We start from the raw sequence: 25,562 nt of genomic DNA on the forward strand, positions 1-25,562 counted from the left end.
AACATTAGCATTTTTTAGCATTAGCATTAGCATTAGCATTAGCGGTTAGTTGTTGGGACTGTGGGACCACCCACCGTGTTTGAGACCAGTAACGTGTTGGGAAGTGGAGACATGGATGTTTAAAGCCGAGCCAATAGGAAGGCAGAGGGGGCGGGGCTTAAGCAATTACAGATAATTCCTATTGGCCATCTAAGTACACACAGCGAGTTTCGAGACGGTACCATTCTGCAAAACAGCTCTTTAAAGCTCAGCCAATAGGAAGATAGGGGTGGGGCTTAAGAGGGGGTGGGGCTTAAGTTGGCCGTTTAAGTCCAGACACCAAGTTCCAAGACGGTACCATGCTGTGAACTGGAGTTCTGGCTGTTTAAAGCCCAGCCAATAGGAATACAGAGGGGGCGGGGCTTAATCAATTAGAGCTCATCCCTATTGGCCGGAAAAAGACCAAAGTTGTGTGTGCATTTTAAAGTTTAAATCACGTTGCTAGGCAAAAGTATGCCAGAGTAATGTGGAACCAATTTTTTTTTACATTTGTGGCGACATTACCTACTTAATTAATTAATTAAGTATGGTGGATTACAATAAGTGTTTTGCCATTGCATGGCAGGCACACTTAATTATCGGACTCTCAGCACACAGATTCCATAATCGAATGGCTCTTCTCCTACAGTTCAATGTTGGAGCATTTATCAAGGTTAAAAAAAGTTTAAACAAAAAAATAAAAATAAATAAAAAACGCTTCATCAGTAGGCCTACTAAGAGTAAGAGACATTGATTGATTGATTGATTGATTAAGGTATTAGACGTTTGCAAACGTTTATGCAGTTTATGCTATGAGTGACTGAGACAGAGACATATTAGGGGCTTTTAAGCCGTGACATCATTTTGTAGGCAGAGGAGAATCTGCCCCCAGAGCATTTTCTGTCCCTCGCTATTTTCAACAGATCCGAGACAAAAATAACGACTAAAGTATAATTCTAACACTTTCCTTTCAACAACAAAGAGAAGAAAAATGTGTAAATAGTAAAAATAGTAAAAAGATTCACGGAAATTGGGGGCAGAAATTCTCCTCTGCCTACAAAATGATGTCAGACTTAACAGCCCCTGACTCCCAGCAATGAGGTCTACAGTATCAAATCCTGGTTGTCCTGTGGTTCAATGCTGGAGTGTTTAACTTTACCAACTCAAAGCTTACATAGGCCTTCTAAAGAACACTTCAACATTAGGTGTATGCTACAAACAGACAAACATAGCATGCACCAATCTAAAATTATGTCACGTCAGAATCAAGGCGAAACACCTGGAAAAAAGTGAGTCCCAAAATCAAATACCCAAAACATTTCCGTGTCTGCGCACATCTACGCTGATTGGCCGCTTCTTTCCTCGATTCGTCCGAGGTGGAAAGACCATTTCCTCTGAGGAGGCAAATACTGGTGGATTTTTTGCTGTTAAAAGTCTTATTATTATTATTTTTTTATACAATGATAGAACAACTATCATTGTTTGTTGTTCGTCCAATGGGAAAGAAGTCTGATGTATGTGGTAGCTCACTGAGTTAGTAGGGTGACCATATTTTCAGCCACTCAAACCGGGACGCCAAACACTGTTGCCTAAAACTGGGACCCTAAAAGCAATGCGCACGTTACCGCGCACGCGCGTGCCCATTCTCTAACGTTCGTGCACGCGCACACACGCACCGCAGGGTTGCAAACAGGCAGTGAGTGATTGACAAACAGACTCAGTGTTGAATTCAGATACGCAATGCATTTGTTCCTTTTTTCTGATTGGTTAGGTGAGCATGTTTTCATGAAAAGAACATGATAAATGTCTATGCAACCACTGAAAACAGCTACTATTATTTTAATTCTGGCGAAAACCGGGACAATGTTGTAGTGAATGTTGAAAAGCGGGACATATTAGTGTTTTAGAGATATTTGTCGGGACACCGGGACACGTAGCTTGAAAACGGGACTGTCCCGGGTAAAACGGGACGTCTGGTCACCCTATGAGTTAGGTCACTGAGTTTGAAGATGATGATGGTGATGAGTTCAAACCCCACTCAATTCTTTACTTTGAAGACTGATTTCTTTCAAAAAAGAAAAGAAAAAAAAAAGTCTAGAACACACCACTGCCTACTTGTAATATTTTATAATTATGTGAACCTGACACTGAAATCCCCTTTTAAAGGGATATTTTACTTGGGGAAAGTCTTTTGGGAACAACCAGTTTTTGATTTGATTAATGTAATATTGTAACGCCCTACAATACACATAATAGATGATATATAGCATATTATAATAGTTAGCAATAATAGTAGAGTTCTCATCAAAATCTGCCCGAACCCGATCATACCCAAACCTATGGGGCTATCCCTAGAGTCACTATAGACGGGTTTCTTGTTTAAAAACATTGAGACTAAATGCACAGCTGACTGTATCATGTAATCAATTCCGTCCAATCCCCAAACCTGTTGTTTTGGGGAGCACTGGTTTCATTGGCTAATTTTGGTACGGACCCTGCGCACGCATCTAGTTTTATCAGTGTAACGTGGACCAGAAACCCGTCTATAGATGCCTTAATGGTCCACGTCACATTGATATAAACCAGTATGCGCACGCCGGTCGGCACCAAATGAACCCCACCGTTCATAGGATGCAATGGATGGCACTCGTGTTTAAAAATGCATTCCATCAAACTTTCAGATGCCGTTTTTCTCCCAGTGTGGAGGAAGAATGCTTAGGATTTTTACTGTAAATTCTCACTCTTGAAATATATAATCCTTAGTTTCTGTTGATTGTAAACAATAATAGCGATTCAAAACAGTTGTCCTTCAAACCCCACCTCTATTCACCGTCATCAGAACAGAGGGAGCGCTCCTCATGATCACCCCCGATCCACTGGATCACCAGAGCGTCTACTGCTCGCCCAGCTGCAGTCCATGAAGCCTAATTATGCTCCGTCCTGCGACGGTGTCGCGCGCAGAGCCGCAGACCTCCAAGCTCAGAAGGGTTGCAATGGTGACGCGATGTGAGTTTGTATATCAGCTACTCTTGACGTGGAACACCGTTGCGCAATGAAGTATATATGTCTCGATAAGGGCGCTCCCATGGGAGCACCTCACTAGCACACAAGAGGAGGTTGAATAACCAGTGCACCCCAAAACAACAGGTTTGGGGATCTGTTGGGAATTGATTACATGATACAGTCAGCTGTGCATTCAGTCTCAATGTTTGTAAACAAATAATTGGTCTATAGTCATCCGTAATGTCATCCCTAGTCATTAGATAAGTTTGGGTTCTAGGGGTCGTAGTCATCCCTAGTGTCATACCTACTCATACAGACATACACTCGGTCAAATGTTGGAGCGGCAGGCACCACACAATAAAGCCCCTTACGATAGGAATTAGAAAATAACTTTTTATTAGGTTTTATTTACAACAGTGGTTCCTTGTGCTGGACAGTCTCATTCACACGCACACCCCCTCCATTCAAATAATGCAATGTAAACCGAACGAGGAAGACATGATGTAAGCCAGCAAACGTGGCAAAAATAAAATAAAAAAATACATTACAACCAATTACAACAAAACCTTTAGAATGCGAGAGAGAGAGAGAAACAAGAAAATAGATTTAGCTGTACCTGATTATGACCAGACTTCAATCTTACAGGTCAAATGGGTCTTAGAAAATGAAAATATATAATACCACCCCTCTTGGAAAAGTTTAGTTTCAGTTCAAACTTGAAGATAATCGTACAAAACAAAACGGTGCACTCCCTTAAAAAACACATGGTTTCATCACTTTTCTATCGATAATATTGGAGACCTGAATTCATGGATAGTTTTTTCCAAAGCCAATAATTTGATACCCGACAGTAGTTCCCTATGGAGACAACGGAGATGCTTTGTGTCTCCATCGTGTCGGTCGTTATTCTAAATGTAGGCCTATAATTATTGTCTTAGGAATGTGACAGGAACAAAAAGACGAGTGATCGATAGAAAATAAGTTATTTGCGGGGTGAACTATCCCTTTGAGGGCTGTTAACACCGAGCACGATAACTAAACATCCTTCTATTTCAAGTGGATGCCAGACAACTATGACGAAGACAATGGTGATAGTTGTATGGTTATAGTGCTTGGTGTGAACGTCCTGTGAGTCTTTAACAATTGTATTCCTGGTTTAAGCCAGTGGTTCTCAACCTTTTCAGGCCGCAACCCCCAAAATAATCATATTTTAACTGGGGACCCCCCACCCTGACGAGCACTAAGAGTTGAGGCATTACATTTTGTATAACACATTCTACTGTGAAAATAGCAGATCTACATGCTCACAATGCCTTGCGTTATTTTCACAATTTGCGCCTCTAATATTTGACAGTTTGGCCAGTTTGCCTGCACATTCTGCGCAATGCATGATGGGATGTTGGAAAGTTGTGGATAGTTTAACCATTTTTGGTGATTAATTTCAAGTAAGAGAACAAATATATTTTGTTGCATTTCAGAATGAAACCCTCATCGCATAGCTCTCCCCTCTCAGTGCTAGGGAAGGCACAGTTTGGTGAGAAAAAAAAAAATATATTTATAACAATAAGCCTCTTAGAACTGGACAACATAATATTGCACTTTGGCTAGCAGACAGTGCGTTTAATATAAACATAATAAACACTTTTAATTACACATTTGATGAACTTTTTACTTTTAATTCCTATGATTGCTAAGATCCTTCAAAAAGAAACAGTATTTTTGCTTTGGCTTGATCAGTTCCCATCCAGTGTGAAAGAAAGAACTTTTACAGTAAAAATACAACAAAAAATTATATATTAGACATAATAGTAACACTTCACATGAAACACTATTAGTCTTCCCTAGTTTGTTAACCATACCGCTCAAAAAAAAAACATTTTAAAATTGTAATATATATATTTTAAAACAATATGAAATTAATTCTAATTTAGGCTTTGGATAGAACTCTCACCCCACTCTCCCATTTCAAAACGAGATATCAAAAAGAAATGTGCAAATCCTTCAAAGCTTAGGTGTTGCAGATACTTTCAATCTTAGATTAATATTTGCATTGTTGAAAAGGATTTTCTCGAGCACTAAATAAAATATCCCTCCAATCCAAGCTCTGATTTCTAAACAAATGAAATATTTTAAAAAAATAATAATAATACAAACAAACAGAATTGGCAACTGGATGTACAATATCTATCTGAATCAAAGCACAAATAAGCTATATTATTATAATTGCCCACTATAACTAAAAGTAAAAATTTGAAACACCTTAAATGTTTTATTTATTTTATAAATAGTTCATCTTTTACTCAAGGGGGACAACGCCTGTCACAAGTTGACGATAACATTCGTCTATATGTGGTCCAACACTATGGAATGTATGGAATGCATGTGCAAGTCTTTGAATATTTTTGAATATTTCAACTAACACTACATGTAATGTCAGTCTGCATCTTCCACTGCACACAATAGGCTATTCAAGCTTTGGACGGCTACGGCAGATGACAACGGCAACCGGAAATGATCAGATAAAGCAACAAAAAAATCCTTCTTCAAAATCAGTGGTTCTCATCTTTTTCATGTCAAAGACCCCCAAAATTGCATGTATTTGGCCGTGGACCACCGATCTCAAAATATGTTGTTCCAGGGACCACCCAAAAGCAAATATTTGAGTTACAAATGTTCGCTTTAAAAAAATATATATTCACAAATTCTAATTAAAAGTTTGATTTAAAAAAAAAATCTAATTTTTTCAAAAATAGCAGATCTACAAGCTCGCAGCCGCATTGTGAGCTTGTATATCTGCAGTTTTTCAATAGTTAAAGCGTTAAATAATTCCAGGCCTAAATTGGTTAACCTTATGAAGTATTAACTAGTATATATATATATATATATTTCTTTTAATAACATATCTTAGGGCTGGACAACACATGGACAATGACATCATCAACTTGCGACGGGCATCATCCCTCTTGAGTAAAAGGTTAAATATTTATAAAATAATATAATATATACAAATATTCAAGGAATTTCTTATTTTAGTTAGAGGGCAATTATAATATATATTAAGGAATATTTGGCTTATAAGCAAGGGATCCTTTAAAAACAAAACAAAAAAAAGGCACATGGAGACAAAGTTCATTTTTGAGTTGCGTGATTTTCGGTTTAACAACCTTTGGAAGAGGAAGATAACGTTGCAATTTTTGGCACGGACCAGTTTAAATTAGGAAGCTTTCCCTTGGGCCACTCACTGCCTCGTGTTTGACTGACTGGTAAATGTCAGACTCAAAGAGAAAATAAATCAAAAACACTGTACACGGGAGCAGATGCTATATGAAGATGTCACATAATTCATTAAATAAACACAACACTTATTTATTTCTGTTAAAGTAAATATCTAAAACTTGAATTAAAACATAAATATCTAATAATGGTCAAAGGAAAATAAAGGAGGGATAAGTATTCTGCCCTTACCAACAAAGTAAAGAAAGACCTAAGCCCATATATGCTCTGCTGCATGACGGTTGTCACACGGGCGAAAACAGCCAACCTTAAAGGGTCTGCCATTTCATTTTTTATCATTTCCGGCGTGCGACACCGCCATGTGACGGAGCGTCAACGAGGCTTTACGCGGCAGGCATGCGGCAGGCAGGCAGCAGTAGGCATTCGTGTGTAAAGTGTGCATGTGTGCGCGTGCGTGTTTGTGTGTGCGTGCAGTGCATGTCCTTTGGTCCTGATAAGGTGTCAAGCTGACATTGGCCAGTAGGGGTCAGAGTGGAGTCTTTACGTGGTGGAGGAGTCGGCGTAAGGCAGGAACTTGGTGAGTTTGTTGGGGGAGCTGGGGTTGGGACACTCCGAGTCCTCGCTCATCTTGAAGAACACCTCCTGCTCTCGCTTCTTCATGTTCAACTCCTCTTCCAGGGTCTGAGGAAGGGGAGAGACGAGAAACAAGGGCTAGAAGGTCAGTTTTGTCCTTATTTCGGTCTTCCGTAGCGAGCACACACACACACAAAGCCAAGCTGTCATTCATGTTGCCATGTACTACAGGCGTTGGGAATTGATTACATGCAATCAAATAATTGGTCTACACCAGAGTTTCCCAAAGTAGGTGCCATGATGCCAGTCCAGGGGTGCCTGTGAGCTTGTAGATCGTCTATTGCTGGTGAACCTTCCCCCCAGAATAGGGATGCTGGGGTTCAAGTATAAAGTTATTTTCAGTCAGTTCTGATGGAAACTGATATTTCTCCTTGACATGGCCTACCATATGTTAGGTGGAAAGATGTGCTGTGAACTGTAATTCAGGGGTGCCGTGGATGACAAAGTTATTTACAGGGGTGACCTGAGTCAAAAAAGTTATAAAATAAACCCTGGTCTACACTTTACAGGCTACATGTACAGTATGAAACTGGACTGAGATATGAGATCCATTAAAAAGAAAGAAAGAAAGAAAAAAAAACCACTCAGGTACACTACACAGGATCTAGTGGTTAATCTAATTGCTGGTCTTCAATGGAACACACAGTACCTTCTTCCTTGGTTTCAGCTGGTCTCTCCACTCTCTCAGCTGCTGGTTGTGCTGCTCGTCCAGGAACTTCAGCCTCTGGGTCTCGTTCTCCACCAGCAGGTGGCACTTCTCATTCTGTAAACATGACATGATGTTTGACACAGTTTAGCCACGAGGTGGCGGTGTTTCTCCACCAGGGGGGTCTGAACCCTGGTCCAGATACAGTGATTCTCAAATGTTTTCATGTCATTGTATTGTTGCTGTCGAGCAGAAACCACTCACCTCCATATTTCCTTCGTAAATTAATATTCTACTTGCTAATACTAAAGCGTCACAAAAAAGTATCAAAAGTAGCAGATCTAACAGCTTGAAGCGTGAAGCGTTTCAAGCTTCCTCATTGGACATATGAGGTTTCCACCACCTGACAGACGATGATATCCTCGTCGTTGGGTGAAAACCTTGTATGTCCAAAACCTTCCTTTTTTTGTTATCATTTTAAAAACGATTTAAAAATAGTGAAAACAGCCGATCTATAGCACACAACGCCTCGCGGTGCGAGGCATTGTGTGCTTGTAGATTAGCTATTTTCACTAGGTTTGTGCGACAGCCTTGCATGATGAAGCAGGGCTTTAATTTGGGAAAAGAAACAAACAACACATTTGAAACTTGGAGATACAAGGTTTCTACCTGACAGTGACAATATGCTAGTTAGTGTGTCTTATATTTCATGGCTACTTTTGCATGAACAGAGCATGGTTGGAGTGTCACCTGTAGCTGCTGCAGCTCCCGTACGTTCCCCTCACACTGACCAATCAGCTCCCTCATCTGGTTGTCATGTTTCTGCTGCTGGTGAAGACGCTCCGCCTTCTGCCTCTTCTCCTCCTGCTGGGAAAACTACACACAGAGAGAGAGAAAGAGAGAGAGAGACAGAGGGAGAGAGAGAGAGAGACAAACAGACAGCGAGAGAGAGAAACAGAGAAAGAGAAGTAGCAGGAGAGATACAAAAAAAGAGGCGAGAGATGGTGAGAAACGAACAACAAAGAAAGAAAGCGAGAAAGAATGCAAGAAAGAAAGAAAAATAAAGACATTTCAAATATTACTATAACGGTGGGGGAAAAGCACATCATCTTTTGAAATGTAGTGAACCAAAACAAACAACATATCAAACGGTAACCTTATACATTTACTCCTTTATGTATAGTTATTGTAATGAAAAAGAAAAAAGAAAACTTCCACACCCCTTAAATATTTGTTATTGATCGTATCCTAATAATAGGATACTAAACACCCTCACGGTACCTGTTTGATCTTCTCTCGGTCTTCGGAGGCGCTGCCGGTGGAGTTGATGCGGAGGCTCTTCTTGAACATGGCCATGCGGGTCTTGGCTTCGCTCCGCTGGATCTTGGGCAGGCGGCCCTTCTCCTGCTGCTGCCGCCCCTTCAGGATCTCTATCATCCGCTGGTTGTAGCACTGCATCTGCTCCTGCTCCTGTGGTGGCGAGGAGAACAACAAAAAGATCAGCTTTCACCACCTCTGACCAGCTTAGCGCAGGGGTTCTCAAACCTTTTTAGGCTGTGACCCCCAAAATAAACATATTTGAACTGGGGACCCCCACCCTGACATGCACTTGGAATTGTAGGTATTACATTTAATGTGACTTGGTTCCCCAGATAAATAGTGAAAATAGACACTTCATATTTGTCAGTTTGGTATTAAACCGGCCTTAAATTGACACTTTATAAATGTGCAGATACCCTGCACACACTTATATTGTGTGTTGGTTTGTTTACCATTGAGTGAGAAAAAAACATTACATTAAGCTAATCATCTGGGGACCGGGACCCCACAAAATAATTTGGGGACCCCACTAGGGGTCCCGACCCCAAGTTTGAAAACCACTGGCTTAGCGATATCAACACACCAGCAGTGTTGATTTCGTCCACTAAAACCATGAGGAAAAATGTTTGACTACCTTTCTTTTCACTGATGAAAAATAAATAAAAACTAAGCTATGATGACTAAAACTAAGAATACATTGACAATTTCATCAACAAATGAAAACTAGACAAACATGTTAAAGGAAGGGACTAGTGGAGAAGAGAAGGTAGAACTAAAAGACAAGTAATTTTATGTTTGGTTGCGCTCGGGTGTTAAGCTCTGGAAATAGCCGATCTACAAGCTCACAACGGGTCACGCCTGCATCAAATTGTGAGCTTGTAGATCGGCATTTGTCATCAAGGCCAGCCAAAATACATTTTTGTTGACAAAATCAACTGTAGTTTTAGTCGACTAAAATCTTAATTTAGTCGACTAAAACTAGACTAAAACTAAAACATTTCAGACGACTAAAATATGACTAAAACTAAATGGAATTTTATTCAAAAGACAAGGACTAAAACTAAACGTTGCTGTCAAAATCAACAGTGTGTACCTTCTCGTGCTTCTTGAGGAGCTGGTGTCTCTGCAGGAAGTACTGGTCTTTGAGCTGCTGCTTCAACAGCTGGTGTCTCTCATGGAGACTCTTCTCCTCCAGGTCCCAGATGGTCGCTTCTCGCTCTGATGACAGAGGTGATGGAGAGAGGGATGGAGGGAGAGATGGATGGAGGGATAGAAGAATGGATGGGATGAATGGATGGTAGAAGGAGGGATTAAGATGTTGAGTAGATATTAACTCGTTCGCTGCATTTAAAAATGGCTGCCAAAGTGCCAGGATGCCAAATTCACCCATAACAACCATAAAAATAATAATGCACGCCTATGCACAGATCATGCACCGCATGTGTGCACGCCGTTCACAGCTTTCAAACAAAAGAATCCGCTTGTAAATCCGTTCGACCACCACAGCCCCAAAAGCATAGTCTAATAAAATATTCAATCAATCAATCAATGAGAAGTGAAACACACATTCTCTTGATTCCTGATTCTTGGACCATGCGTCCTGAATGTGTTTATTTATTGTACCTCTGATAAGGGTCTGCTTCTTCTCCAGACAGTCCCTCTCTGTCTCAGAGATCTCCCTCTTGTTGTCTGAGATGATCCTCTTCAGGGTGGTGTCCAGGTAGTTCTTCTGCCTGGACAGGAAGTTCTCCTCCTGAAATAACAATTTAGAAATGGTGAAATTAGCCGATCTACAAGCGTGACACTCTCTTGTGTGATTATCATTTGGGTAAACGCTTACTTCCGTCGCCTTCGTCTGCTGGAAGGTGTTCATTCTCTGCTTCAAGGATTCTTTCCGCTGATTCCTGGGAAGCTTGTCCACCGATTGCTTTACCTACGTACATGAAATGGTCACACGGTTTAGCTGCAGGATCTGTCATGTAATAAGAACATTCAAAGAGACCTGGCATGTGGAAGGAGTTATAATACAGATACCAGCACCCACCTACCTACACAGAAAAATCCTAGACAGTTTATTTAACTCAGGAGAGTGGAACAGTGTTGCATTTTTGTGCACTCACCTGAGATAAATATGTAGGACTTTACACTGTAGTATGTACGAAATCATAAGATCCCACAAGATTTCATATCACGATTATTGTGACAAAATAAATCGTGATTTACGGCATTATCACAATAATCAAAATCCATTATCCTGGGGTGGAACATTTGCCCAAAAAATAGCCAAGCTTGTATATCAGCTATTTTTTGGCAAAGACATTTGATAGAGAGTGAAAAAAATACTTTATCAAGTATGTAAATTATAAGTACCTTTTATATAAGAGGGTTTAAATGGTACCGGATATGCAGCTCGGCAAATAAAAGGTGAATTGATCCCAGTGCATGACGGAGGACGATATCATGATAAATTAAATCTCTAAGATACGATTATCATATCTGTGTTTTATATCACGATAAACGATAATATCGCTTAACATCCCATCCCTAACACACTAAGTGTGACGTACCTCTTTCTTCTTGTGTTTCATCTGGTCCTGGAACTTGTGCAGGTCTCGGTCCTGCTCGGTGCGGATGCGCTTGGTCTCGTCTCTCAGCTTGACGGCGTGGTCCGTCTCCATCTTCTCTATGGTCTGCTTCTGGTGCTTCTCCAGTGTCTCCAGCTCTGTGTCGTAGTACTTCTTCTTGGCCTGCAGGGGGCAGGGGTTCACACATGGACATGATGGGTTAAAGCTAAATGTTATCTCACAGCTGAAAGTTCTTTGTCAGGACGAGAAGTTCTAATCTGTGATTTCTGAAACGGCATGAAAGGAGTCCAATCCAATCCGCTTTATTTATAGAGCACATTTACAACAACAGTGTTGAACCAAAGTGCTGTAAATATACTAAAATACCAAGAGAAAAAAACATACACAACAAACAGGACAACATATGGACACATTGCATGGTGGAAGCGGCAATTCTCAGTTAGAAGTTTTCTAACGTGATTTAAACGCAGGCCGGGTCTGAGAAGCTCTAACGTGGGGTGGAAGCTCGTTCCACAGTTTGGGCGCTACATATGCTTCTGAACATGATTGCTAGGTTCAAATGCTCTGATATTAAAATAATACGCTAAAATAGCCTATCTACAAGTTCTCAATGTGTTGGAGAGCGACGCATTGAGAGCTTGCAGATGGGTTATTTCCGCTGCACAACATGCTTCCTGTTACGGCCAGTGGTCGTATTATTATGATTATTATTTGGTATTATGATTCCATTATTATTCTTATTTGTGTTTGGACTTTGTATAATGGAATTCATTTAGAGTTATGGTGGGTTGGAATGTATATATGATTTGAGGCTTGTATGAAAATGTACTTCTTTCTATTATCAAGGTGGTGAATGGAGACTGGCTGTGGAGTGAATGCAGAGTGCAGAGTTGAGTTGTGGTGCCATGCATGAGCTTGAGGTGGTTATTGAATGAGTGAGCAGATTGCCAGGTCCGGCCCTCAGACCTGCCCATGCCAGTCCCATTCGCCGATACCTGTTGACGCCCAGGCCAGGATTGGCCATCCTGATGAGGCTGTTTCTACAAAAGTGCCATTCTGAGCTAACAGCAGTGAAGGACAGACGGCTTGTTTGCAGCAGAGGCTCGATTCCTCTCTCCTTCGAACCCATTGCCTTTACTTTTGCTTTAGTTTGTTTCGTTGCCTTGGCCTGTGTTGATTGTTGTAAGTTCCAGTACATACTTTTGCCTACTTTCGTTATTAGTTCATCTTCAGTGTATTTTGACTTAGTTTCTCCAGCCCTCCCAACCTCTGTTGTTTAGTATTGTTATTCATTCCTTATTGTTCCACTTTTGTGTTGTCACAATGTAGGGGTGTTTGGTCTTTTGTTTTGGTCCCCTTTCTTTTTGTAAAGTTATTTAGATAGGTAAGTTAGGGTTAAGTATTTGTATCTTTATTTTTGTTAGGGGTTTCAGATTAGGGATATTTTCTTTTCAGTGTAGTGGTTTTTCTCAAATGTAAACCAGCACCTCGAAGCCTTTTCTCAACACTTGAAAAAAAGCATAAAAATAGAGATTTTGTCTCTGAAAAAATAATAATAAAAGAAACCTTTTTTGGAAAGTCGTTGTCCTGTCCATTTATGTTGCTTCTCCCGTCCCTAGCGGGTCAGTCGTAACATAAATTGGGGGCTCCAGTCCGGTCTTTTCGAACCTGGTTAATTCCAATACTTTTTGCGACTTTTTTTTCTCGGTCTCGGGTAAAAATTGTCCTTATTTGGAATTAATTTGCAGCTTGATTCATAGTATCCCTTAGTCTAGTCCTTATTTCGTTAAGTAGGCTTATCTTTGTACTTTTGGTTACTTCTGGTTACTTCTGTTTCATTCGTATTGATTTAAAGGTTAATGGGTTCTATTTCTCGATTTGGTGCGTAGATCTTGATGTTGTCTGGCGGATTTATTCTGTTGCACGGGGTTTGTATTCTATTTCTAGTCATGGCTAGTTTGGCTTCAGGTGAGCCGGTGGATGAGCCGGATGAGGTGCATTATTTCCCGAGTTCTCCCACTATAACTAAGTTGGATGAGTGCACGAAGCCGGAGCTGCTTCTGATCGCTAAAGTATTCAAGGCTGATGTTAATGCTGGTGCGAATAAGGCTGAAATTAAACAGTCTGTGGTGGATAAATTAATTGAGAAAGGTATAATCGATGGGGTGTCTGAGCCGGCGGTGATTCCATCTGTGCGCCCAAGGGCGCATAGCGGCCAGGGGGTAGACGAGGCTGCGGCTTCACCCCCTGGCTACGGTACTAAAGTTTCACCGACGACTCCTAACAAACTGTCTGAGGGTGACCCAGGGGGTCTCGAGCTGGCTCTCCGCCTCCGAGAGGTGGAACTTCAAATGAAAACCCAAGAAGTTGAGCTGTTGCGTTTGCGCAACAGAGCCGTGGAGCTCGATAGGTTGCCTAACCCTCATCGTCCTACGACAGTAACTACACCACCAGGTACGTCAACACCTTCTCAGTCAGCCACTGTCAGTGCCTTTGACATTACGAAGCACCTTGCATTAGTTCCTCACTTTAGAGAGGCTGAGATTGACTCATATTTCGATGCGTTTGAGCGCATTGCAACCATTGTTAAATGGCCTCAAGATGTGTGGAGTCTGTTGTTGCAAACCAAGTTAGTGGGAAAAGCTCGGGAAGTTTGCGCAGCCTTGTCTATGGCCGAGAGCCTTGATTATGCCACAGTTAAGGAGACAATTCTCCGTGCCTATGAGCTTGTCCCCGAGGCATATCGCCAGCGGTTCCGATCCTGTGAGAAATCTGCAAATCAGACTCACGGGGAATTTGCCAGAGAAAAAGCTGTGCTATTTGATAAATGGTGTTCCGCCAGTAACGTTAAGTCTATGCACCTAATGCGAGAATTGGTCCTCTTAGAGGAATTTAAATCCTGTCTTCCTGATCGTGTGGTTCTCTACTTAAATGAACAAAAAGTAGATACTTTGGCTCAAGCTGCAGTGCGCGCTGACGAATTCATGCTGACTCACAAATCTGTGTTTCCTTCTCCCTCTGCGCGCCGTGACCCTGTGGGCGGCAAGGGGGGAAAGAAGTTTTCTGTGTTAAGAAACCCACCTCAGTCTGATAGTAATGGTAATAGTGGCTCCTCAGAGAGTCGGGAATGTTTCTATTGCCACGAAAAGGGTCATGTGATTAAGCATTGTTCTGCTCTAAAACGCAAGGAAAATTCAGGCTCAGCTAAACCAAAAACTGTGGGGTTTATTAAATCCATTTCTCCTCCGCGTTCGCCTGTAGCAGGTGAAATGGAGGAATGTTTTGGCCCGTTTCTCACCAAAGGTTCAGTGTCCCTGTCAGGTCAGGAGGGTGATCAGGTACCGATCACTATACTACGTGACACGGGGGCGTCACAGTCTCTCATTTTGAATAATGTGCTGCCTTTCTCTGAGAAGTCGTTTTGTGGTTCAGATGCCCTTGTGTTGGGAGTAGAGATGAATTCACTGCGTGCTCCACTGCATAGTGTGTTTTTGCGCTCGCCTCTGGTTACTGGTTTTGTGCAGGTGGGTACTCGTGAATGCTTACCAGTCGGCGGCGTATCGTTGATTCTTGGCAACGACTTGGCTGGTGAAAAGGTTTTCCCCACGCCAAGGGTGGTTGAAAATCCTGTGATCGATTTGGATCAGTCTGTTATGGGCACCTCGGCTCTTTTCCCTGCTTGCGCTGTGACCCGTGCACAAGCTCGGAAGGGCTACGATAATGTGACTTTGAACGACACATTTATGTGTTCTGACTCACCGGTGACTCGCTCTGACATTAAGCCTAAGAAAAAGGTAGATGATGTACTGCCCATAAAGACTGACTTTGTGTTCGATGTTAACAAGGATGCTTTTGTTTCTGCACAGCAAAATGATCCATCTCTCTCTGTCTGCTGGGGGGGCGCTCGTGCGCAGGACGCGCCGAGCGCGTACAGTGTGGAGGATGGCATTTTGGTGCGCACTTGGTTCCCGCCTGGTGTTGGTGATCTTGGCTGGAATTCGATTAAGCAGGTGATTGTTCCGCAACCATTTCGTTCCCAAATTCTAAGTCTCGCCCATGACAGTGTTTCTGGTCACCTAGGTGTACGAAAAACGTACCATCGCATTATGCGTTACTTTTGGTGGCCTGGGCTTAAATCTGATGTGTCAAAATTTTGCCGCACCTGTCATGTTTGTCAAATGATGGGTAAACCTAACCAGGTTATCCCTCCTGCTCCTTTAGTGCCTATTCCGGCAATTGGAGAACCATTCGAACATATCATTATTGACTGTGTGGGTCCACTCCCTAAGACTAAGTCTGGTTATCAGTATTTGCTGACTATAATGTGCGCTGCCACTCGTTACCCTGAGGCAATTCCATTGCGCACATTAAAGGCCAAATACGTGATAAATGCTCTTGTTAATTTTTTCTCTATCTTTGGCCTACCGATTTCCTGCCAATCTGACAGAGGCAGCAATTTCACCTCAAAGGTGTTTAAGCAGGCCATGGCGTCCTTGTCCATCAAACGCAAACTGTCTTCCGCTTTTCATCCTGAGTCCCAAGGTGTTTTGGAGAGATTCCATTCCACTCTTAAATCGACAATGAAAAAGTACTGTGCTGAGACTGGCAGAGAATGGGATGTGGGTCTACCTTTTTTGCTTATGGCAGTCAGAGAGAGTGTTCAGGAGTCACTTGGTTTTTCCCCTAATGAGCTTGTGTTTGGGCATAGTGTACGTGGTCCTCTCCGGGTGCTCCGTGACCGATTGCTGTTAAATCCAAATGTTCCCGCCTCGAATGTGTTGGATTATGTGTCTGCGTTTAGAGAGCGCCTGCACAAGGCCCGTGATTTTGCCCGCAGTGCATTGGCTGAGTCACAGGGGAAAATGAAAGAGCGATATGATCGCAAATCTGTTAAACGTGAGTTTCAAGTGGGTGACAGGGTGCTGCTTTTGCTCCCTATGCTCACTACTTCTCTGCATGCTAAATTCTGTGGTCCATATGTTGTCGAGAAAAAACTGAGTGACACGGATTATGTTATTGGGACCCCAGACCGCCGTAGAAAGACTAGAGTGTGCCACATTAATATGCTCAAGCCATATTTCGTTCGCTCTGAGAGTGTTACGCCTCCAGTTTCACCTGCCCCCGTAGCTTCTGTTGTGTCCGTTGCACCTTCACTTTATTCCCCAGAAAGTGATGGTTTGCATCCTAAGGGCTCTTCTGGCTCTAGTTTGCGAAACTCTGAAATTCTGAAAAATCTGCCTTATCATTTGCAGCACTTGGATTTATTGGCTCAAGCAGACATTGGTGCTTTGATTAAAAATAATCCTACTCTCTTCTCAGATGTACCATCCCGCACTACGGTCCTCTCCCATGATGTGGACGTAGGTGAGAGTTCTCCTATTAAGCAGCATGCTTATAGGGTAAATCCCACTAAACGCTCTTTGTTTAAGAAAGAGGTGGATTATTTGCTAGAAAATGGGCTGGCCATTCCCAGTTCTAGTCCCTGGAGCTCTCCATGTTTGCTTGTGCCAAAATCTGACGGCAGTCAGCGCTTCTGTACAGATTACAGGAAAGTAAATGGTGTTACTAAGCCTGATTCGTATCCTCTACCTCGTATGGAGGACTGTGTAGACCGCGTTGGTGCTGCTAAATTTGTTACGAAGCTCGATCTGCTTAAAGGATATTGGCAGGTCCCTTTAACTGATCGTGCTTCAGACATCTCTGCTTTCGTTACTCCCGATGGGTTGTATCAGTATACTGTTATGCCATTCGGGCTTCGTAATGCACCCGCTACATTTCAACGGCTTATGCACAATGTGTTAAGGGGAGTTGAAAAACTGTGAGGTGTATCTCGATGATGTGGTTGCCTATTCGGATACGTGGCCAGAGCATATGCACACTCTAGGGTTGATTTTCGGTAGGTTGGCGCGGGCTAACCTGACACTCAATCTGTCAAAGTGTGAATTTGGCCGTGCTACTGTCACGTATCTGGGTAAGGAGGTGGGCCAGGGTCAAGTTCGGGCCATTGATGCCAAGGTCAAGGCCATTGTTAATTACCCTGTTCCTACTAGTCGCCGTAGTCTGCGACGTTTTCTAGGTATGTCTAGTTATTACCGCGCCTTCTGTAAAAATTTCGCTGATGTAGTCGCTCCTTTAACCAGTCTAACTAGTACTAAAAGGCCCTACATCTGGTCGCCTGCTTGTCAGCATGCTTTTGAGTGTTGTAAGGCTCTTCTCTGCAGCACTCCTGTTCTGGCTGCTCCAAACTTTAAGATGCCCTTCAAGCTGGAGGTGGATGCGAGTGACAATGGAGCCGGGGCAGTTCTGCTGCAGGAGGATGTCTCAGGTATAAACCATCCCATTTGTTACTACTCCAAAAAGTTTAACACACCGCAGAGCCACTACAGTACCATAGAAAAAGAGACTTTGTCTCTGTTGCTTGCTGTACAATTTTTTGAAGTCTACGTGGGTTCTAGCCCAATGCCTGTGGTTGTTTACACTGATCATAATCCTTTGGTTTTTTTGAGACAAATGAAGAATTCGAATCAAAGACTTATGAGGTGGTCCTTACTGGTACAGGACTTTAATTTGGATATTTGCCACAAGAGAGGGGCTGATAATGTCTTGGCAGACGCCCTTTCTCGCGTGTTTTCCCCAGCCTAGAAACCTTCTTTTTGGGAGGGGGAGGTTCTCTTTAGGAGGGGGGGTGTTACGGCCAGTGGTCGTATTATTATGATTATTATTTGGTATTATGATTCCATTATTATTCTTATTTGTGTTTGGACTTTGTATAATGGAATTCATTTAGAGTTATGGTGGGTTGGAATGTATATATGATTTGAGGCTTGTATGAAAATGTACTTCTTTCTATTATCAAGGTGGTGAATGGAGACTGGCTGTGGAGTGAATGCAGAGTGCAGAGTTGAGTTGTGGTGCCATGCATGAGCTTGAGGTGGTTATTGAATGAGTGAGCAGATTGCCAGGTCCGGCCCTCAGACCTGCCCATGCCAGTCCCATTCGCCGATACCTGTTGACGCCCAGGCCAGGATTGGCCATCCTGATGAGGCTGTTTCTACAAAAGTGCCATTCTGAGCTAACAGCAGTGAAGGACAGACGGCTTGTTTGCAGCAGAGGCTCGATTCCTCTCTCCTTCGAACCCATTGCCTTTACTTTTGCTTTAGTTTGTTTCGTTGCCTTGGCCTGTGTTGATTGTTGTAAGTTCCAGTACATACTTTTGCCTACTTTCGTTATTAGTTCATCTTCAGTGTATTTTGACTTAGTTTCTCCAGCCCTCCCAACCTCTGTTGTTTAGTATTGTTATTCATTCCTTATTGTTCCACTTTTGTGTTGTCACAATGTAGGGGTGTTTGGTCTTTTGTTTTGGTCCCCTTTCTTTTTGTAAAGTTATTTAGATAGGTAAGTTAGGGTTAAGTATTTGTATCTTTATTTTTGTTAGGGGTTTCAGATTAGGGATATTTTCTTTTCAGTGTAGTGGTTTTTCTCAAATGTAAACCAGCACCTCGAAGCCTTTTCTCAACACTTGAAAAAAAGCATAAAAATAGAGATTTTGTCTCTGAAAAAATAATAATAAAAGAAACCTTTTTTGGAAAGTCGTTGTCCTGTCCATTTATGTTGCTTCTCCCGTCCCTAGCGGGTCAGTCGTAACACTTCCATAGAAGACATGCTGCCTTCTATAGACTCCAAATGACTGAGATCAGTTGTGACGACTGAGAGCTTTAATCCAAACATTGATGATGATGATGAAGAATGACGGAGCGGTCTGTCACACTGCCAAGGATCCTTCATTCATTCCTCTCTGTCCTTACTTTACATCCACCATATCAATGCATTCTCATTTCAAAGAGCTGTTGCAGCCATCGACGCAAAATGCAATAAAAACGATATTTTGTTTGCTGGTGATTCAGGGTGAGAGGTGATTTGGGTTTTGTAACACATGAGCCCTGGCTTCTTATTATTATTTTCAATAATAGAATTGAACTTTCAAAAAAGCAAAAGCAAAAGAATATTTATAATGATAATGAAAATAGCAGATCGGCTTGATATAATTCATAGATGTGATGAATAAGCTAGATATGAATGTATGCCAATGCATTGTCTAGAAAAGTTAGCAAAACCAACATGTGTACCCAGGGCCAGTGGGTCCCTTCTTCCATAAACACAGGATACGAGATATGAACAAAGCGCCCCCCAGGAGGAGAACATTAAAAACAACATGAGGGGTGTGTGTGTGTGTGTGTGTGTGTGTGTGTGTGTGTGTACACTCACGTTCATCTCCTGGTCAAAGCGTCTCTGCATCTGTTCTTTCTGAGCCTCCAGCTTGGCGTTGAGGACGGCCTGAGCTCGATGCTCCTCCTTCTGCAGGAGACGCAGCTCCCGCAGCTCCTGACGCCTGCACACACACACACACACACACACACACACACACACACACACACACACACACACACACACACACACACACACACACACACACACACACACACACACTTTAATGTCTATTCCAGTTTTCAACCTTTAACACAGTGGTTCTCAAACTTTGAAAATTGAAGGTCCCCCCTTAACTTTGACAGTGTACAAATGGAACCAAATGGACCCGTCAGGGTTCATTTGGTTGCATTTGTACACTGTCAGTCACAGACTTGTGGGTCAATTTAGACCCCCATTAAGGAACATAGAGAATCCCTGCAATCCACTTTAAGAACCAGTGCTTTAACATATCAAGGTCCATTATTTATTGGGCATTTGAGCGGACCACTTGCCTGGTTAATAAACCAGACCGAACGCAACAACACCCCCTGGAGGTAGTGGTGTTGTAGTACGGTCTGGCACCGATCCATTGAGATTCTATTTCCTCAACCAGCTTCAAGGGTTGGCCAATCAGGGTTGTATGCTTGGGGCACGTGGTTTCTGTAGGCTTGGGGCAAGTGGTTTGGGGCAAACCCCAGAAATGAAAACCCTTCCTGAAATCCCAGACTCTCTTCCCAAAACAAAGTGTGTGATAGAGGCTGTTAACGCCAGGCAAGTGGACCACCATTTGATGAGGTCTCGGACCCAAAACGATAATATTTTGTTATCGTTGGATAAGATAAGATAAGATAAGATTTTGTCCACAATTCCATGCTGTATTGTTACCATTAGGAGAGATAACAGACAAACGTTGACCCAAATAACAATTCTTCTACATTCTTCTTATTGTGTAGAAATTCAGGAAATTAAGAAATGCAGATGTTTAACTATAATTTAACTCTTGAGAGCGTAAAATGAAACCAAATGGACCTGTAAGGGTTTCACTTTATACAAGAGTTAAAGATCTATAAGGGTCCATTTGGTTACCAACTCTCCATCATTTAGCTGGGGACAACTTGGAACCCCCTCAAGGACCACTGGTTGAAAATCACTGGTCTATTCGAACCACGATTTCATTGTGATTTTAACCACTTGAACCCTAGCATCGCTATTCCAGGGAGGAACGTTTGCTGAAAATAGCCATTTTTTGTGTAGAGGTCCAAGTCGAGAGCCTCCGGTTAAGTTTACTAAGTATAGTATAGGGTTTAAGTGGTTAAAACCTTTCCCAGACACATTTAACAACATTCTTTTTTACAACAAGGGGGGAGATCTTATAGCTCGTAACAACCACTAGATGGCACTGGTAGTGCACTATGAATGCTTGGAACGTGATGGTAGTTTGTGTGCATGTGTGTGTACTGTACACCCATAGGAGTGTCACTCAGGAGTGCCAAACACAATATACATAGACACCGCATTGGCCACTGGATCACATGTCAACGTCAAGTACAAGTCTGACGTTTTGAAACAAAACCAAACTCAGTTATTTAATAGTTACAGACTAGGGATGGGACGATATGAAAATGTCATATCACGATTATTGTGACAAAAGAAAGCTCACAAAGAAAGCTCACAACGCGTCGCTGAGCTTGTAGAACGGCTATTTTTTGGCAAAGACATTTGATAGAGAGTGAACAAAGACTGCATCAAGTATGTATATTATAAGTACCCTTACCAAGAGGGTTTAAATGGGACCGGATATGCAGCTTGGCAAATAAAAGGTGAATTGATCCCAGTGCATGACAGAGGACGATATCACGATAAATTAAATCTCCATGATACGATTATCGTGAGAGTTTATCACGATAAACGATAATATTGCGTATGATCCCATCCCTATTACATACCTCCCGCTTCCAATTCAATAGACATGCAGTACATGGGTCAAATATTAGAGGCAGAAATTGTGAGTACATACATCAGGAGTTTGCCTCTGACAACATGGCACCACGTTGCTCCAATGAACATCAGCGGCCACAGAGGTATCTACACATGTATATCTATGGTGTCAGTTCCCAGCGATAAGTCCCCTGTCTACTTAAAGAATAGTCAAGTCACTTAAACTCTTGGTTGACAAAATGAAGCCTTTATAGTGAAGAATGCTCTATATTAGAGACCGATTTATTTCAAGGGTTTAATTGGGCCCAAATAGTTGGGCGTATAGTTTGTATATAATATACATTATGTCCCCATAAGTGCTGTACATTCCAGGTCACAACTGAATGTTGTGATAACAACATTCAGTCTTTTTAATTCCCCAACCTCTCCTACTTGGCACTAGACTAAACGTAGTTTCCTAGACGGTTATTTTGTTGTTATTGTTTAGATTTCAAATTATTACCCAAGTTTCTACCAAAGCTGGATCATTTGTATACACTAATGTCAAAAAGGCCTTGAAACCAAAAGAGCTGCATGCCCAAAATAAGTTTGTTTAGTGAAGGGACGTCACATTAGGTCAGTCCCTCGTCAAACAATGGACCAGAGCTCATGAGTTCCTTAGCCTCAAAGGAGAGAAAACCATAAGACAGACAGACAGACAGCTGTGTAAACACCTAGATGAGCCAAGTGCTTTCATTCTTAACCTTTTTGATTTCAAGGACACACACTTTGGTTTGAATTAGACCACCAACACCCATTTGATACAAAATGTTAACTCGGGTCCCCCTCGCTCTCTTTGGAACTCACTCACTCCCAGCTCCCATCAAAGCAGCCTCCACAACTTGCCCAGCTCAAAACCTCACTCAAAACCCACCTTTTCAGACATACATTTCCCCACCTAATTCCAAAGTTTTCTTTGCTTAGTCTTTAGCATTTTAAGTTATTATTTTCTCATTAAAGTGTTTTTAGTTTGTTTTGATTTTTGTAAAGCGCTATACAAATTGAATCAGGATGTATTATTATATCATCATTATTATATAATCTACACAGAGGGTACAGGCTCCATTTGGTCCTGTTTGTACACTCTCTGAGTTACAGACCTGTGAGGGTCCATTTATCAGTAACTAGACGGAACCCCTCTCAAGGACCCCTTGGGGGTTCCCGGACCCCACGTGTAGAACCACTGGTCTCGGCCCTAGACCACTGGTCCCCTACCCCTCCCCCTCTACTAGGGGACACATCCAAGAGCACGTGTTGCTGGAGGAGGATCAGAGGGACACGCCCCGTTTACCTGAGAAACCTCATCTCCTCGTCCTTCTTCTCGTCGTCCTTGATGATCTTGGACGTGGTGACGCTGACCTCCACGCCGTCCACCACAAACTTCCTGGTTCGCTTCAGAGTCTTACTGGAGAAGCGGGAGTCCTGTGGGTGGGTGGGGGGGGGGGGAGGAAGGGGAGTTGGGGGTTTTCACAGAGAAGGGAAAACAGTGAATATATGCTGGAGGTAAGGATGGCATCAGGCAGAATAAAGCCCTTTGCACACAGGCGCGTTTATCCGTACGGATAAAACGGACAATTTCACTTTTTAAAAAGAAAACAATGATTCTCTACGACCTCATGCACACCGGATCCGAATTGGCCATGCGACGAGTGGCTGCGGCCGTGCGTCTTTTTCTCGATCGAACTCAGTTCGATTCGTGCGTCTTGTCGCATGCGGTAAAAAAAACTCATCACTCCTTTTATGACTCCTTTTGGGATCCTCAGCGCCGATTCCGCACAGCATTGCACACCAAATCCAATGTGTTTTATTCATGCAGCAAACGAAAAAAACGCAACTGTCCAGTGTGCAAAGGGCTTTAAGAGTGCAAAAATGTTCTTTATTGGATGGCGGGAACCAAGGAGTTAGCAGGAAAGGTAAATGGTGCATTATTGCGACCGCTTGCGGTTGCAGTTAATGTGAAAACCTGCAGCAATTGTGTCACGCTGTAACTCTAGCCTGTAACTCTGTAACAGCTAGCCTGTTCCTATTGCTTGTCACTCTTAGGCCAGGGCTCCACCAAAAAGATGGCGTCGTGCCGGCGTCAAAAAATGAAACAGGGCGAATTTGAGCGTCCGACGTTGCCGTCGGCAGTGTGCTACCCAACACTGATTTCACTCAGCGGCGACCACTGCCTGGGAGCTTCATCCTGAGTCAAAGACAGCCCTAGTATCTGTGTATGTGTGTGTACATTGCCAGATTTACACTGACTATTTGTCTGTTGTTTCCCCACGCCTGCGGTCACCTTAAGGCGTCTTACTTGTACAGTAGCCTATAGCGCTTTTTATCCAAAGCGCTTTACATAGATTGTGCGTTACATTCACCCATTCACACACACATTCATACACCGATGGCAGAGGAAACCATGTAAGGCACCAACCTGCTCATCAGGAGCAATTGTAGTGGTTCAGAGTCTTGCTCAAAGACACTTCGACACCAACTCTGGCGGAGCCCGGGATCGAACCACTCTCTTTATCGGTCACTCTACCCCTGAGCCACTGCCGCCCCATATAACACAGGAATGACACAGGTAGGAAGATGAGAGGATAACTTGCCACAAAGGGCACGCGCCGGACTCAAACTCCCATAGTCAGGAGTACCATACATACATACTACACAAGAGAAAGACATGGGCTAGGGCTGGGCAATATATGGATATTATATTGATATATTTATACTGATATTGTGATATGATACTAATATCATCTGGGATACTGAATAATCTAATATTGTTGTGGTGTTTAAGGCTGCATTACATTTCAATTTCTTAACTTCACTAACTTTTTTAGATTGTCTATCATTTGCCTCTACCCACTTAGAATATACCCACAATTATCATCATTGAGGTATTTAGTCACAAAGATTCATTTGAAGCTTAGTGGGATTTTGTTGAATGTGTACTGTAAATGTGATTGTGTACTGTAAACAGAAAGTAGCCAATGGAGGTGTATTGAATAGATATCAGCACATGCAGGGACAAAGAGAGTAGCTGGCAGTGATGTCGGTATCCCTGGCTATTCCTGTTAGGCTGGTTCTACATTACTGAACACCCAAGCACTGTCTGACAGTCTGTCTGTCACACACTGGGCTGTCACTGGGATGAGGAGAATCATTAAACATATTGTCATTGTCGGGTGGAAACCTTGTATGTCCAAAACCATTCGTTTTGTATTTATCATTTTAAACATGATTTAAGATAGTGAAAATAGCCGATCTATAAGATCTGCTATTTGCACTTGCTTTGTGTGACAGTCTTGCATGATGAAGCAAGGCTTTAATTTATGAAAAAAGTACACATTTGAAACTTGGGAGATACGAGGTTTCTGCCCGACAGTGACGTTATGCTGTAGTCAAATCCTCGCTGTCTGTCACTGTGACGAAGAGATTCATGAAGCACACTGTCAGTGTTCACATAACAACCATAGTCAACCAACACAAGCCACCTACTGGGACACTTTGCAGCTGTGTGAAACAATGGACAAACACTCGTCTTTGTTCCACAAGTTGAGGGAATAGTTTTGTCACTTATTATCAGTGGTCCATGGTGTTGGGACCAACCTGAAACATGGGTGGGCCACCATCAATACTGGTTCACAGCTCATAGTTTAACACAGTCTAGTTTGGGTGACTATGAAGCCAGATGTAAAACACTCTTTCAATTTATCGGTGGGCAATATGGAAAAATACAATATTGCGATATTCTTCCACACTGCATCAGGATACACGCTATTATCATGATGCTTTTTATGGTTATTTATGTTTAACTTAACAGTACAACCACCTACAAAGTAACACAAACTAAAAGAAAAATGAGTAACAGACCATTTAGACCAGTGGTCCTCAAATGGTCTAGGGGTTCCTTT

General features: G+C 42.4%; 1 protein-coding gene across 3 annotated transcripts in view; it reads right to left on the minus strand.

Moving 5' to 3' along the window:
- Window positions 1-3,400: 3,400 nt before the first annotated feature.
- stk10 (serine/threonine kinase 10) overlaps window positions 3,401-25,562 on the minus strand; it is a 101,974-nt gene continuing 79,812 nt past the window's right edge. For 2 of the 3 annotated variants that reach the window (XM_080748465.1, XM_080748467.1), the window contains 10 exons: window positions 22,955-23,085; window positions 19,705-19,828; window positions 11,422-11,601; window positions 10,695-10,787; window positions 10,478-10,607; window positions 9,948-10,072; window positions 8,816-9,004; window positions 8,285-8,410; window positions 7,538-7,651; window positions 3,401-6,936 (listed from right to left, as the gene is read on the minus strand). In XM_080748465.1, the coding sequence (XP_080604591.1) occupies window positions 6,796-6,936; window positions 7,538-7,651; window positions 8,285-8,410; window positions 8,816-9,004; window positions 9,948-10,072; window positions 10,478-10,607; window positions 10,695-10,787; window positions 11,422-11,601; window positions 19,705-19,828; window positions 22,955-23,085 (1,353 nt within the window). In that variant the 3' untranslated portion in view covers window positions 3,401-6,795. The remainder of the gene's footprint in view (window positions 6,937-7,537; window positions 7,652-8,284; window positions 8,411-8,815; window positions 9,005-9,947; window positions 10,073-10,477; window positions 10,608-10,694; window positions 10,788-11,421; window positions 11,602-19,704; window positions 19,829-22,954; window positions 23,086-25,562) is intronic. The other variant, XM_080748466.1, reaches the window with a different exon arrangement.

The sequence above is a fragment of the Nannobrachium achirus genome (genome assembly GCF_963921795.1).
Source record: "Nannobrachium achirus genome assembly, chromosome: 19".
NCBI lineage: Eukaryota > Metazoa > Chordata > Actinopteri > Myctophiformes > Myctophidae > Nannobrachium > Nannobrachium achirus.